At 40.3% G+C, this 13865-nt stretch overlaps 1 protein-coding gene across 1 annotated transcript in view; it reads right to left on the reverse strand.

Annotated features, from left to right (window-relative positions):
- Window positions 1-4697: 4697 nt before the first annotated feature.
- The window catches only part of znf385c (zinc finger protein 385C), a 127550-nt gene continuing 118382 nt past the window's right edge, over window positions 4698-13865 (reverse strand). Inside the window, exons 7-9 of the mRNA XM_037689269.1 lie at window positions 12988-13086; window positions 9536-9622; window positions 4698-5359 (exon numbers count right to left, since the gene is read on the reverse strand). Coding sequence (XP_037545197.1) covers window positions 5129-5359; window positions 9536-9622; window positions 12988-13086 — 417 coding nt within the window. The 3' untranslated portion in view covers window positions 4698-5128. The remainder of the gene's footprint in view (window positions 5360-9535; window positions 9623-12987; window positions 13087-13865) is intronic.

Consider the following 13865-nt stretch of genomic DNA (forward strand, 5'->3'; position numbering starts at 1 on the left):
AACAACAACAACAACAACAACAACAACAACAACAACAACAACAACAATAATAATGTGTTGTGTATTGTCATTACTGGATGTTCCCATAAAATGGTGAAATTGGCTCTCTGCTTTTAACCCATCCACCACCAGGTGGAGCTGTGGGCAGCTGCAGAAAGCGCTTGGAGAGCATTTGGGGATAAGGTGTACTGCTCAGAGAAGAAGAGCCACAAGAGCAAGAATAAGAACAAGAGGAAGAACAAGAAGGCAAACCAATGACTGCTTTCTGAAAATTTAATTAAGATCCTTCCAGTGTTTCATAAGATATTTTGCTAACAGTACAAACACACGCTTGTGTTTTTTTCTTCTTTGTCTTACACAAATGTTGCTTTTGCTGCTGTTGTTCTGCGTATTGTTTTTGCACTACTAGTGCTTAGCGTATTCTTAGTTCATATCTTAGATCTTATTACTGGTTTTTTAATTTTTATTTTATTTTTTAGTTTATACTTTAGTTGGATGTAACTGGGACCCTGTGTGCACAGTTTCTTTCCACCACATGTACCACATGTGGTGCGAATGACAAAGAAACTTTGACTATTGCTTAAAGTATCGAACTGAGTTTCCGTCTTCAGGGAAGCTGACGTCGTCCCACGACCGACATGAAAACAGACGGATAACACGATCATCAGCTTACGTACTTACATAAAACACAAAACATGTTGCACAAGTTTGAAAAACTTTATTTTCCAAAATCCATCCTTTTTTGCTCTCTAATTTACAGCACTGCGAGGTTTTTATTCCGTTTCCCCATCAGATCATCGACGTGGTTTTCTGCCTTCTGGAGCTGTGGAGCGATACCCTGAATGGACGGTCACTTTCCCTCACCCTGTCACCCCTGAGAAGGCCTGGATCACGTGACTGAAGGACAGCGTCTAAAAGGGACTTAAATTAAATCGGTACCTTGGTCATCGTCACCTACAAGAAGGAGCTCACCCAGTGTTTGTTGTTTGAAATATTTTCTCTTGTACTAAAAAAACTGTTAAAATCATGTGCTTTAGGCAACAATAAAGCTTCTTTTTTTTAATTCCTCTGCAGGCAAACAGAGATTTAAAAACATCATCTACCCTCCTCTACGATTCCTTATGACACAGATAACAACAACAACTCTTGTAAAATCTCTATCATACTCTATTTCTACATATAATCCGATTTTTCTAGATTATTTAAGAAAAAAAATTAGATTTTTGTTTCCACTGAGCAAATAGAGAGAAACAAACAGTGAAGGTTAAAGGCTGGCTGGTTCGCTGAGTTGTGCGATGGGGGTGGGGGTGGGGGGGTCACATTAGTGTGGGGGTGGTGGTGTGTGGGGGGGTCACATTAGTGTGGTGGTGGTGGTGTGTGGGGGGGCTTTACAAACCTTAAAAAGTCCTAAACAGAAATGCACAACGAATGAAAGATGTCGAAGCAGGTACGTGTTGTTCACGACAGATGGCACTGCTGCGTCAAACACAACCACCCCCATCCCGCACGCACACACACACAAACACACACACACACACTGCACAAATGCATATTTGCTTCATCACTGAAATTTAAGCGACTCTGTTTGTGTGGAAGGGAGGGATGACTCGTACGCTCCGAGTCCCTTTTGAGACCTTGCCAAGAGATCGTTTTGGCGTAAGAGAAGGGACGAGTATCAGCAGATATCCTGTGTGGGAGGAAAGGTGGGGGGGTTAGTCGAGCACAAACAGCAAAATGACATTTGATGCTGCTGATGTGATGCCTCTGAATCGCTCGATGTAACAGTGTCTCTGCTCGGTGGAAGGAGGTTCTGCAATGTGACCCGGTACCCAAAGCCCCCCCACCTGGAAACCGGCCATCTTCATGGAGCATCGCAGAGCAGCTTCCCCACAACTTATTATTTCTGACGACTCTTCAAATCAGACTTGGCTGTGTTAGGGGACACACTACATCTTGTTGGAAGTTCAAAGCAGAGAACAGATACGGTCATCGGAACAGCAACGACACAACATAAACGTACAGAACGTACAGAACGTATTGCTAGAAATGTGAGAATCGTCACAACGGGGTCGTTCCCACCTGATTGTTAGTTCTCCGAAGCAAAACTCCCGTCAGAATCGACGTGACAGTTGTAAAACGTACACCTACAGTAAATCAAAAGGAAACAACACCATTTCCATTGCTTTTGTAAGAAAATCAGTTTTAAGGTGCTTTTAATGCGGTTGCCATGGCGCTGTGCTTTGTGGCTCCCCACGCTGTGCGCAGACGCCGCGACAGGATGTCAATCATGTCGCGGCTGAGCAGCCCTCCCGCCCACTGGCATCAGAACTTTCCCATCAAACACTGAGACCCAATCGAGTTTTCATGTTACGCACTGTGCGGGTGATGGGGAGGAGCTCCTCGCTGGCTCGTACAGGGAACGTCGGGGCGATGGCAGCGGTGTGAAAGGGGAGAATCAGCAGTGAGGACTGGAGAGGAAACGACGGCGTTTTGCAGTGAGACATCCATCCATAGCTGCAAAAATGTTTTCATGCTTTGGAAGAGCATAGTCCTCAAGTCGCGTTGCATGACTGATGCACTGGAGCAAGAAATCACCATGAAGACAGATGTGCAAACTGAAAGAAGCTGACAAGCTGTCCTTGTTTTGGACCTCATTCAGTACTTAACTGGCGTTGGGGTGGGGGGTGACTGAGGCTGTGACTTAAAGGTACTCATTGCAAAGTCATGAACGCTCAACAAAACAATTATCTTTTGTTTGGTATTGATAATGTGCTCTTAAATTAGAACAGATGCCGACTATCTCGTGCATTTGTTTATCCACAAAAACAGCCGAAACTGGTCAAGAATGGCGACGTTTATTTAAGAGCTGTTTGAGATCGAGACGGCAGACAATTTAGATGCACTGGTGCGTATTTACGCTCATATTTGATGGGCAAAGTATGCAGTAGGTTAAAACGGTTAGTGGCCTAAAAGTTTGGCAAAACGCAGAGAAGATACTTTAAGGTATTAATGAAGATGTTTAAATTTGACAATTGTCTTACAGTAGTCCCTCAATTATCGCGAGGGTTACGTTCCACACCCCTCCCATGCGATAGGTGAAAAACTGCAAAGTAGGACCACTATATTTATTTTAGTGTTAATATATATTTTAAGGCTTTATAAACCCTTCTCACACTCTTGCATTGTTCTAAACTCTTGAACCTACATAACTGCAGACATGTTCCTGTTATCAGTTTTCTACATTCGCCTTATAATCTAGCTGTTTTTGTTACTTTTCCCATCTTATTTGTAAAAATAAAAAATCTGTATGCCTTTTTATAACTGTTTATTGTTGTCGCTGTTGTCCAAATTAACAGTAATTACAGGTCCGAACCCAAACCCACCCCTCCTGACATTTTTAATTAAGCTTTGACTGCTTGTTATTAACGGTCGGCGGACGCACACAGCTGAGGGGGCAGAAGATCGGAGCTGAGGGGGCGTTTGTCCCCCCCATGGCCGTCAAAGTGCATTAAATCCCTGCTTCTGCTGCATTCTGCATGATTCAGACATGGACCCTGCTCTGACATGCCTGATTTGGGATCTAACCTGTTTGGGTCGTCTGCTGAGTGCAGCTGAATCTTTTCTAAAGGAAAGAACAAAGACGTCTCATTTGTTTGAATGTCTTTCTTTATGTATGGCAAGCCAAGTTGCCATATAATTGGATCGTCAGCCGCGCGTGTCCGCTGACGCAATAAAAAGCTCGACACTGGCCCGGCCTGGCTCCGGGTTCAGGTTAGAAATGACAGCTCTAGCCTAGATTTGCGTTGCAAACGTTTCCCTCCATTTTGGCAGAAAGCAGCGGCTGGAAGCACTGTTGGCTTCTGGGTAATATAGTTCTTTTGACTGGCGATACAGTGTAGGCTCATTGAAAGAAAACTACACAATGGGGGCACCTGTCCAAAGTTTTTATTTGCTAACTTTTTATCCCGTACCGTCTCAATCATGTGAGTAATATTAAAGTTGACAATCGTTGAAAAACCGCGAAACAGCGAGTCTGCAAAAGTTGAACCGTGAAGTAGCGAGGGAACTACTGTCCTCCATCTTTCTCATCTATTTTGCAATAGATCCACTCCTATATTTCCATCTAAGTATCTTCTTCAAGACCCCACGCATGTCTGATTCTGCCACACTGGTTTACCTACAGAGACAGGTAGGTAGATCAAACATGTGACTCAAGCTTCCGTGTGGTTTGCTGCTTACACAGCTGAAAACTTTGTTTACAATGAGTGCAGACCCACATTTCAGAATTGCACATCATCAATACATCCGGAAAACTACTGAAGGTAACGTTTTCAAACCGCAGCTTTTGATACAGTTCAGGATAACCCCTTTGATGTTCGATTTCACACTGTGCAATGAGTACTTTTAAAGAGAAAGACAAACGCTAAGGACACCCAGCTCAGGCCTGGATGTGCAGAATGGTAAGTTTATCATAAAAAGACCCATATCAAGGAGTCACTTTCCTCCGTTAGAGGCATAAAGTTAAGACATAGAAATAGTTCTAGAAGTTGTTCACTAATTGTGATATCCACAATACCATGCACAACATTGTTTAAGCTGAAAACACTGATCAGAGAGACTGGCTTGCGCAGCCATACGTGTATGGCTTGAGTTCAGCTGCGTTAAAGACTTACAATGACTTTTCATCATACCTCCGAACATTTAAGTTAAAAGAGCATCAAGTAAAGGGACCTTTTTTGTGGAAACCACACTAAACATACATCTAGACTTGTCTATATTGGTTCTCTAATAAATTACACAATAATATATATATATTTATAATTTAAACCATGTTGACCCATAAAATGGCTATAAAATCGGCCTCTTTGTGCCAGTCACTGTCTGCAGGCCTGTCCTGCTCCTGAGGTCAGTATAGGAGGAGCAGAGAGAAGGCATGATGAGGGATCTTGGCCTTTTTGTTAAGAAGAGCTCTCAGGTGGTCAGTACCATTGGTGCACTCTTCCCATTTTAAGTCAAGTGGGCTGCATAGTTTGCTTGTGACCTTCGCCGTTTGTGTCACATCAAAGGAGGGCCTTGGGTTTGGTAAAGGGATATGTTTGGAGCTTAACTGGGAGGGTTGGTTAAGCCCTTAGTAGGGGGAGAAGATGATGGGAGTGTGCATGGCCCGCAGTGGCCCCGGGGCAGGCCGGAACAATGCGGGGCCAAGGAATGGGGTCTGGATGAAGGTGGTGGTGCCCACAGGATGGCGCAGAGCAAACGGGTTAGTTGCCATTGTGCACAGAGTTGGCGGGGTGAAGGGACTTGGCAGGAAGCCACTTGTCAAACTCTTGGTCAGCTGCTTCTGCAAGGCCAGTTTGGTCTGGAGGAGACAGGAAGGGGTGCAACGGTAAGAAGCAAGAGAAGAACACACACGGCCCTTTACCTGGACACGTTGCTTCAGCGGAGCAATATGCAAAACACCTCAGAGCAAATTACATTTTGTTCCTTTCAGTTGAAAATGAGCAAAATACTAATTTGCCCGCAGGTGTCCAAACTTGCATAATACTGCACTTTGTAGACAGTCTACAGCATGAACACAACCATTTTCATCATTAAGCTGCAGGAGGTCCCTCTGAAGCTGTCCACGGTTAAAAAGGATACTTAGGACCTTTTTAACCAACGATGAAATGCTTTACACTCTGGTCATGAAATAGAGGAATGAACATTAGTTTAGATGATAAATTAATTACCCTAACTATTCAATTATCATCCATCATGAGCTTAAAGGGATAGAGCAGTGAGTCTAATTGTTATCAGTGGTACCTTATAAATCAGGACATCAGTCAAAGAGCATGGAATATGGAGAAAAAGGTAAAAGTATGTTCAGGCTAAGCTAATGGCTAGCCAAACAAAGACCCTTTGTTAGACTAAATGACTTTACCTAAAACAAATACTGGTGTAAAAATGAAAGCTACATTTGCTAACATTAAATCTCTCCACATTTGAAAGACATTTGTTTGGTTTGTCACTGTTGTCTCAACCAAACCATGTCCGTGTTTAACTCAAACGTGTTGAGCAGCTGAGCACAGATCCACTGTGTTTTTGCTGATGACTGCCGAGTTCATCAGTCCGCCGGGAGTTGAGTAAACCTGACTGGACACGGACTGATCAGGTGGACAGATGGACTCGCAGCCTCAGCGTCCTCGTCAGAAACACGCTTCGTCTGTGCCGCGCACATACACGGAGAGTAACACACGGATTTCTTCGATGGAAAAAACTGTGACAAACTGAACAGTGTCGTGCAAAAATAGAGGGGTTTCGTATTGGCTAATGTAGTTTTCTTTTGGTATGTCACTTTTAAGAAACATTTGTTTTATGAGTGTGATAAAAGATCAAACACGGGTCATTAGCCGAGCCTGGACAGACTAATGCCTCTCTTTTTATACTTGTTCTAGTCATGGTGATGTCACAGCTGATAAGATACTAAGAATAACAGTTTGACAACTTCAAAAATGACCAAACCGATCATGTAAAAGTTGTTTATTTTCCTTTCATGGATAAGGAATAATAATAATAAAGAAACATTTAGCATGCACAAACAACAAGCTGCTGTCTCTTGTGGCATTTGAAACTAAATCAATATCAACACTCCTGGCATTAACACAAGTTAACAGATTAATTGAACCCAGGCTTATGTCAGCTGACAGCTCAAAATAACATAAAATAAATAAATGGGAGTTTTAAAGATGCTTCCATAGGTCTACTTTAGTGTTTTTCCTCCGGAAGCCACTTACCAACCCACCTCCATCTCAGCTCCTCCCTTTCTCAATGTGTCCAATTGGCCTGTCGCAATAAACAATAAATCAATTAATCGCATGATAAATGAAAATTATCAACCTCATTTTCATTTATCGGCTTTATCGTTTCATCGTGTCTCTCTTTCTACTACTAAGCTCAGAAGCTAAGCTACGAGCTAAGCTAACAGGCCGACCTCGGGAGGAAAAAACCTCCGTCTTGTCGAAGCTCCAAAATTCACGGTTGAAATCCGTGCCAAGCTGAGAACTTGTTTACTGATTTTTTTATTAAAATCTTTGTGTGAAACATGCTAAAGAGCTCAAACCACACCGAGCGTCCGCCATTTTGAGAACCAAAGAGAGACAGCTCATGTCACGTCAAGGGACCTCCCTCCCATTTTTCTTAAAGAGACACGCTGCTCGCTCCCTCACTATCCATCCTTCGGTTCAAACAGTCTTATACTGCCATCTTGTGGTCTAAAAAGGTACTACATGCAAAACAAATTAAACATTTTCTTCTAAATTTGACAAAAATGACTAATTATTGTCAAATTTCAAACAATATTATTGTTTATCGCAATAATTTCTGAGACAATTAATCGCCCAGCAAAATTTGTTATGGTGACAGGCCTAGTGTCCGACCTAATCAGTGTCATGTCTGAAGTCATATACGTCTGCTCTATTCTATGCCCTGTGGGGGTTCTGCAGCTCTACCTGCCTCGAGCTCTCTAGGTATGCATAGGCCTGTCACAATAACAAATTTTGTTGGGCAATTATTTGTCTCAGAAATTATTGCGATAAACGATAATTTTTTTAAATTTGACAATATTAGTAAGTATTGTCAAATTTAAGAAGAAATGTTTGTTAATTTGTTTTGAGTGCAGTACCTTTTTTGACCACCAGATTGCAGTATAAGACTGTTTGAATTGAAGGATGGATAGTGAGGGAGCGAACAGTGTGTCTATTTAAGAAAAATGGGAGGGAGGCCTCTTGACGTGACATGGGTTGTTTCTCCTTTTTTTCGGTTCTCAAAATGGCGGCCGCTCGGTGTGCTTTGAGCTCTTTAGCATTTTTCACACAAAGCTTTTAATAAAAAAAAATCAGTCAACAAGTTCTCAGCTTCTTTTTGCAGAGAAAAACAACTTTTTACACAAAGTCTAAAAAAGTTAAATCTGGTCCTCTGGACATTAAAAAAATGTTTTGTTTTAGGGTTTTTTAATGGCCAGAGGACCAGATTTAACTTTTTTAGAATTTTCTACCTGGATTATTGAGCATGCATCAGGATATTTTTACACGAAGGCACGGGTTTCAACCGTGATTTTGGAGCTTCGACAATACGAAGGTTTTTTTTTTTTACCGAGGTCGGCCTGTTAACTTAGCTCGTAGCTTAGCTTCTCAACTTAGCTGCTTTTAACAATCCAAAAATGTGATTTTGGATGGTTAAAACAGATTTAAAAGATAAAAGAGAAAGGGAGGGGTCAGTGAAGAACCGGAGTTGAGCCTTTTGTCATCGAGTGTCTTCAGTAGAAAGAGAGAGACACGAAGAAACGATAAAGCCGATAAATGAAAATGAGGTCGATAATTTTCATTTATCATGCGATTAATTGATTTATTGTTTATCATGACAGGCCTAGGTATGCATACGGAAGGCATACGTATAGCCAAATATAAATCACTGCCAGTGGAACAAACCTCTTCAAACTGACTGAAGAACCTTATTTTTAATGGGAAAAAAGGCTTTTGAAACATAAAATAAATGAATGTTCAACAGAAAAATAACAGAACTCCCTCAGTTATGGAACAAAAAACGTTTCTAGATCGAAAAGTGGTCCAAAGGAAAAACAAAACACCAGGCGTTAAATGTAGGTGTTGCTGCCAGTGTGTGGCGTAATGTAGAAAAAGACGACACTGAGACACTGACAGGCTCCCTGAGGTGTCCCTGTTAGCAGTTTTCCTGTTTACTGAATTTTTGTTCACAGTTCAGCGGTAAGTCCTGCTGCCCTATAAGTGATGCACCCCCCAGTTTTGACAAGGCTGGTGGCGTTTTTATGTCTTGCTGATAAGCTTTGTTCAAACGAGCCCTCCCCGACAACGTAACGCTCGCATCTCTCTCATCCCCGGGATTTCTTTTGTACTATGTTGTTAGAAAATCAACAAGCTACCTTCAGTTTTTGCCTCGACTCAATCCTTATTTAGTATATTTTTGAATGCTTAGATCTATTGTTAAAAAAGCTATTGTTATTTAACACACAAAAAATGTGTTGATGGTTATAAATTATGAATTGTTTCCTCGTTTTTGGAAAAGTGTTTTAAGACCATCACTTTTGAACAACAGCTGCTGCTACGATATCAGAGCGCCTCAACGATGATTATGAAACGAGATGCACAAATAAATTAATCAGAAATGAAGCCTGCGAGTATCGGAGCTGCTTTATTAATTTGTCTCCTGCTGGCACCGTGTGCACGAAACACGTTTCTGAGATTTAATTAATTATTCCTGAAATGCACCTTCAAAGTAATAGTTAACTATTGTATAACGTTGGGCAGCTGCGCTTGTAATTAGAAATTTATTTTCTAAGAGAAAAATAATAAAATTATCTTCTGAACAAATTAACGATATTACTATCCAAGAGTAAAATGTAAAAAAAATCAGCGCCATCAATGAAAGGATGATTTCATCATTTTCTCTGCAGAGGCCGCTGCTTTCAGCCAGTTCAAGTTCTCGCCCTAAAACCCAAGTCTCTGCCGCTCCCGTCACTGACCTGCGAGGAGAAGGTGAGGTTGCAATGGGTGAACGCTTTCTTCATGGCGGTCACAGCCACGCCCGCGTAGCCACTCCATCTCATGTTCTGCAGGGTGGAGGAGGAGAATGAGGAGAGCTGGATACAGTAGGTGCACATATGACAGGAGTAAGAGAAGTGATTAATCTGGACTGCTGATTCAGGCAGGATAGTGGAGGGAGGTCTAATTTAGTCGCGTTTCAGGGTTAGGGGACTCGCTGACTAAAAAAGTGCATTTAACCTCGATGACAGTCCAGGAATGGAGGCTTGGACCCCATAAAGATGCACTGAAGAAGCTCCTGAATGCAACATAATTCAAACTGTGCGTGTGTCAGAGCAAATCAGTTCACTGTGATAAAAATCCATTAAACTATGGGGTGCTGTTTGTAAAGTTACACAATAAAAAATTAACAGCAATATTTTGGTTTATTTAGCCTTTCTTAAGAAAAAAATTTTTTTTAAGTCAGATTTTCACCATGTTATTCATACATTTATAAATGTCATAGGTCCAAACTAAATATTTAATTTACAAGGTAAATATTTAGTTTACAAACTAAATACTTAACTTGCAAGTTACTTATTTAGTTATTGAAGTAAATATTTAGGTGTAAATTAAATAGTTAATTTCCAAGCTAAATATTTATTTTCAAAACTAAACATTTAATTTCTAAGCTAAACATTTAAGTTCTAAACTAAATATTTGATTTGCTAATTCAACATTTAGCTCAGACCTAAATATTTATTTTCCAAGCTAAACATTTAATTTCCAAAATAGTTAATTTGCTAACAAAATATTTAGCTCGGATCTAAATTTAACTTGCTAGTGAAATATTTAACTTACAATTTAAGTATTTGGGTCTGAGCTAAATATTTAGTTAGCAAATTAAATATTTTTTTGTAAATTAAATGTTTAGCTTGGAAAATAAATATTTAAGTCAGTGTAGGAATTAAATGTTTAGCTTAGAAATTAAATGTTTAGTTTTGAAAATAAATCTTTAGTTATGAAATTAAATATTTAATTTACACATAAATTTACTTCCATAACTAAATATAACTTGCAAGTTAAATATTTAGTTTGTAAATTAAACATTTAGCTGGGACATAAACATTTAGTTTGAAAACTAAATAGTGTGGAGCTAAACATTTAGTTTGCCAACTAAATATTTAACTTGCAAGTTAAATATTTAGTTTGTAAACTAAATAATTACCATGTAAATTAAATATGTAGTTTGGAACTATGACATTTATAAATGTATGAATAACAAGGTGAAAATATGACTTTGGACAAAAACAAAACCTTTTTTTCTTATGAAGGCTAAATAAACCAAAATATTGCTGTTAATATTTGACTGTGTAACTTTACAAACGGTACTCCATATTAAACTTGTTAGACAAAGACTTAACGTATTCCAGATTTGCATAAATGTTTTAAACCACTAATTGTTTGGCTGCTGAGTCAGCATTTAAACTCTAGTTTTCCCGTTTACACAGTCCTCTAGAAGTTGTCCTTTTGCAACTTTTATAATTTTCAAAAATGTTTTTCTACATTTAAAACAAATTTGCCCACAGAAATACACAGAGATTTCTTCAGTTTCCTTAGAAACAATGTTTTTTTTAATTATTTTTTTTATAGATGAATAGAATAAATAAAAAAAAGAAACAATGTTCTCTTTGAAATCTGCTTCAACAAACAAGTTCTGCTTTTGTCCTTTTATTCAGTTTTGCTACTTTTTGCTTGAAATCAGGTCTTGAATCCAGGACCTTCTTGCTGTGAGTCAGTAGTGCTAACCACTAATCCACCATGCTGCCCATATCATTTACTGTACATTAAGGTTTCTGTTAAGAACTGAAAATTATTTTGTCGCTTCTAAATTACCGTACTTTCCGCCATACACGTCGCACCGCCGTATAAGTTGCATCAGTCCAAATATGTCTAATAAATTGGGGGGGGTGGGGGGGGGGGTGTTGCTTTGCCATATAAGTCGCATTTATTATGTGCCACAGCGCTGACCACCTGGAAACGTGGGCTGGTGTTGTGCCAAAAATTGATTGGCTGCCAAATGGCGGCTGTGGGAGCGTGCACGGGAGGACTTTAACCAGAATTTAACAAGAGTAACACTTAAAAACAATTGTTTGTTTGCTCATATTTATAGTAAAGATGTGTCTCAGTTTAACTTTTACTTAATAAATGCACTTTAATTGTCAAATCAGCTGCATTTCACCTGGGCGGTGCGGTGAAATGCAGCTGATTTGACGTTTGCTCCAGGAGTTCTGGAGCGAGACGAAGGTGGCTTGGTATGGCAAGCCAAGTGTCTCACTAATATCCACTTTGACTTATTAATGAGACACTTGGCTTGTCATACAACTCGAGTGCCCTCTAGCGGCGGAAAATGGTAGTGTTCAATATTTTCCAAGTCCGAATGAATGAAATCATCAGATCTCAAACAAAAATTGGGTTATAAATATGGGAAAATAAATAAATAAATAAGTTGTTTTGGCATATAAGTCACAGGACATGCAAATTTATACAAAAAAGTGCAACTTATACAGCAAAAAGTACGGTACTTTGAGTGTAACAAACTGTACTCCCTTCACTATTTTTCATGGATTCGAATGAAAAAATGGCAACAATCTGTGTCTGTGACAAACCGATCGTAACAAAGTGAATGACGATGCAATTTAAAAAGTGTTCTTTGCTACATTTATGGGTCCACAAAGACTGGTTTTATTTTATTAACATTTCACAAGTTGGAAAAAAGTGGCTAAAAAACAAATGGCAACAAAAATACATTATTCTGCAAAGGTATGCGACTAAAAATGAGTACAACAGCAGCTAAAACAAAGAAAAATATTAATATCTGATCATATTTGATCAAGACAACTTGAAGAGAATTTCAAAAGTCTGGATCCTGAAAGGCAAAGAGTAAAGAAGTTAAAGGTGTTGCATTCCTTGAAGTAATCCTCGCCTCTTATCGCCATTTGAGTTCTCACCTAAGATCATCTTCTGCTAAGAAACGATGAAGTTGTTGCCCCTTTAGTTAAACCTTGACAATACTGCGAGATGCCACATTCACGACATACATAATAAACTCCTCTCAGCTCATTGACCTCATCTTAAATTGGTCCGACTCCAAAAGTTAATAATCCAGTGATTAATTTCTGCAGGTGTCATTAAAAGCTGTCCAGATGTTTATGAGATGTGTTGGTTAAAGGCACACATGCACAGGCACGAGCAAAAAGACTACCGCCCACTTTTCGCCTTTTGGCAACGAGCAATAAAATGGGATGGTTCAAGACTTTTGCACGCTGCTCTATACGCCACGCTGAAGCAGATTTGCTACAAAAACGGGCCCTTATGTTTTGATTGTCTTCCATGACTGTGTCTGCGTGCACATGCGTGACTGTGTTTAGTTTGTCTTCACGCTGAGACTTACCGTTAAGCCGGAGCTCGGCTGGCTTTTGCTGTAGGGGGTAAACTTGGGTTTGGGTGGTTTTCCAGCCAGCCTGTCCTTGTGCCTTCTGCTGTTCATGTGCTGCAGAGACCAGCAGAAACACCGTTAGCACGCTCACGAGCATCTGTCGCACCACAGCGGAACAACTTCAAGGGTTGCCGCCGAGTGATGGATACACACCGAGCGAGGCAGAGGCGCGCAAAAATGACATCCATTACTTTGTGAGGCTGCCTGCTCGGCTCCGCCGGCTGCAGTTCTCAGAGGCTTCTGTCCTCCTGCGGTGGGGGACGTTTATAAAAGACTCAAACAATCTGGGCGCTCACACAACAGCGTATTCCCTGTTCTTCCACTTTCTGTTCCAGCATCTCTTAAGACTCACAGAAACAGCATTCCTTGAAGGAGGGACAATCACTCACTGCCTTTCGTGCCAGAGCGACATCATCTTATTACGAGTTGTAGCCATTTTGGTCAAACCGTGAAAACGTTATGCACCGTCTCATGGGATATTGCGAGATATGTGTGTGATGTGTATGGATGACGCTCAGCTACGACCTCACAGAGTTTTAACTGAACGTCTGTAAAACTGACAGAGTTATACCAACAAAGTCCATGCTCAATAATCCAGGTATACAATCCAACAATTTTCAGTCAGGTCATCTGGACGGTTTCTTTTTTTTTTTTTGTGCTGAAACTTTTCGCCTTCCATCCAGAAGGCTTCATCAGTCAAGGAAACACACTTTGGAGTAAGCTGTTGGGGGAAGAATCAGTTTAGTGTTTCCTTGACTGATGAAGCCTTCTGGATGGAAGGTGAAACGTTTCAGCACCAAAAAAGAAACTGTCCAGATGACCTGACTGAAAAT

The sequence above is a fragment of the Nematolebias whitei genome, chromosome 15, assembly GCF_014905685.2.
Source record: "Nematolebias whitei isolate Nwh7 chromosome 15, NemWhi1, whole genome shotgun sequence".
NCBI classification, from domain to species: Eukaryota; Metazoa; Chordata; class Actinopteri; order Cyprinodontiformes; family Rivulidae; genus Nematolebias; species Nematolebias whitei.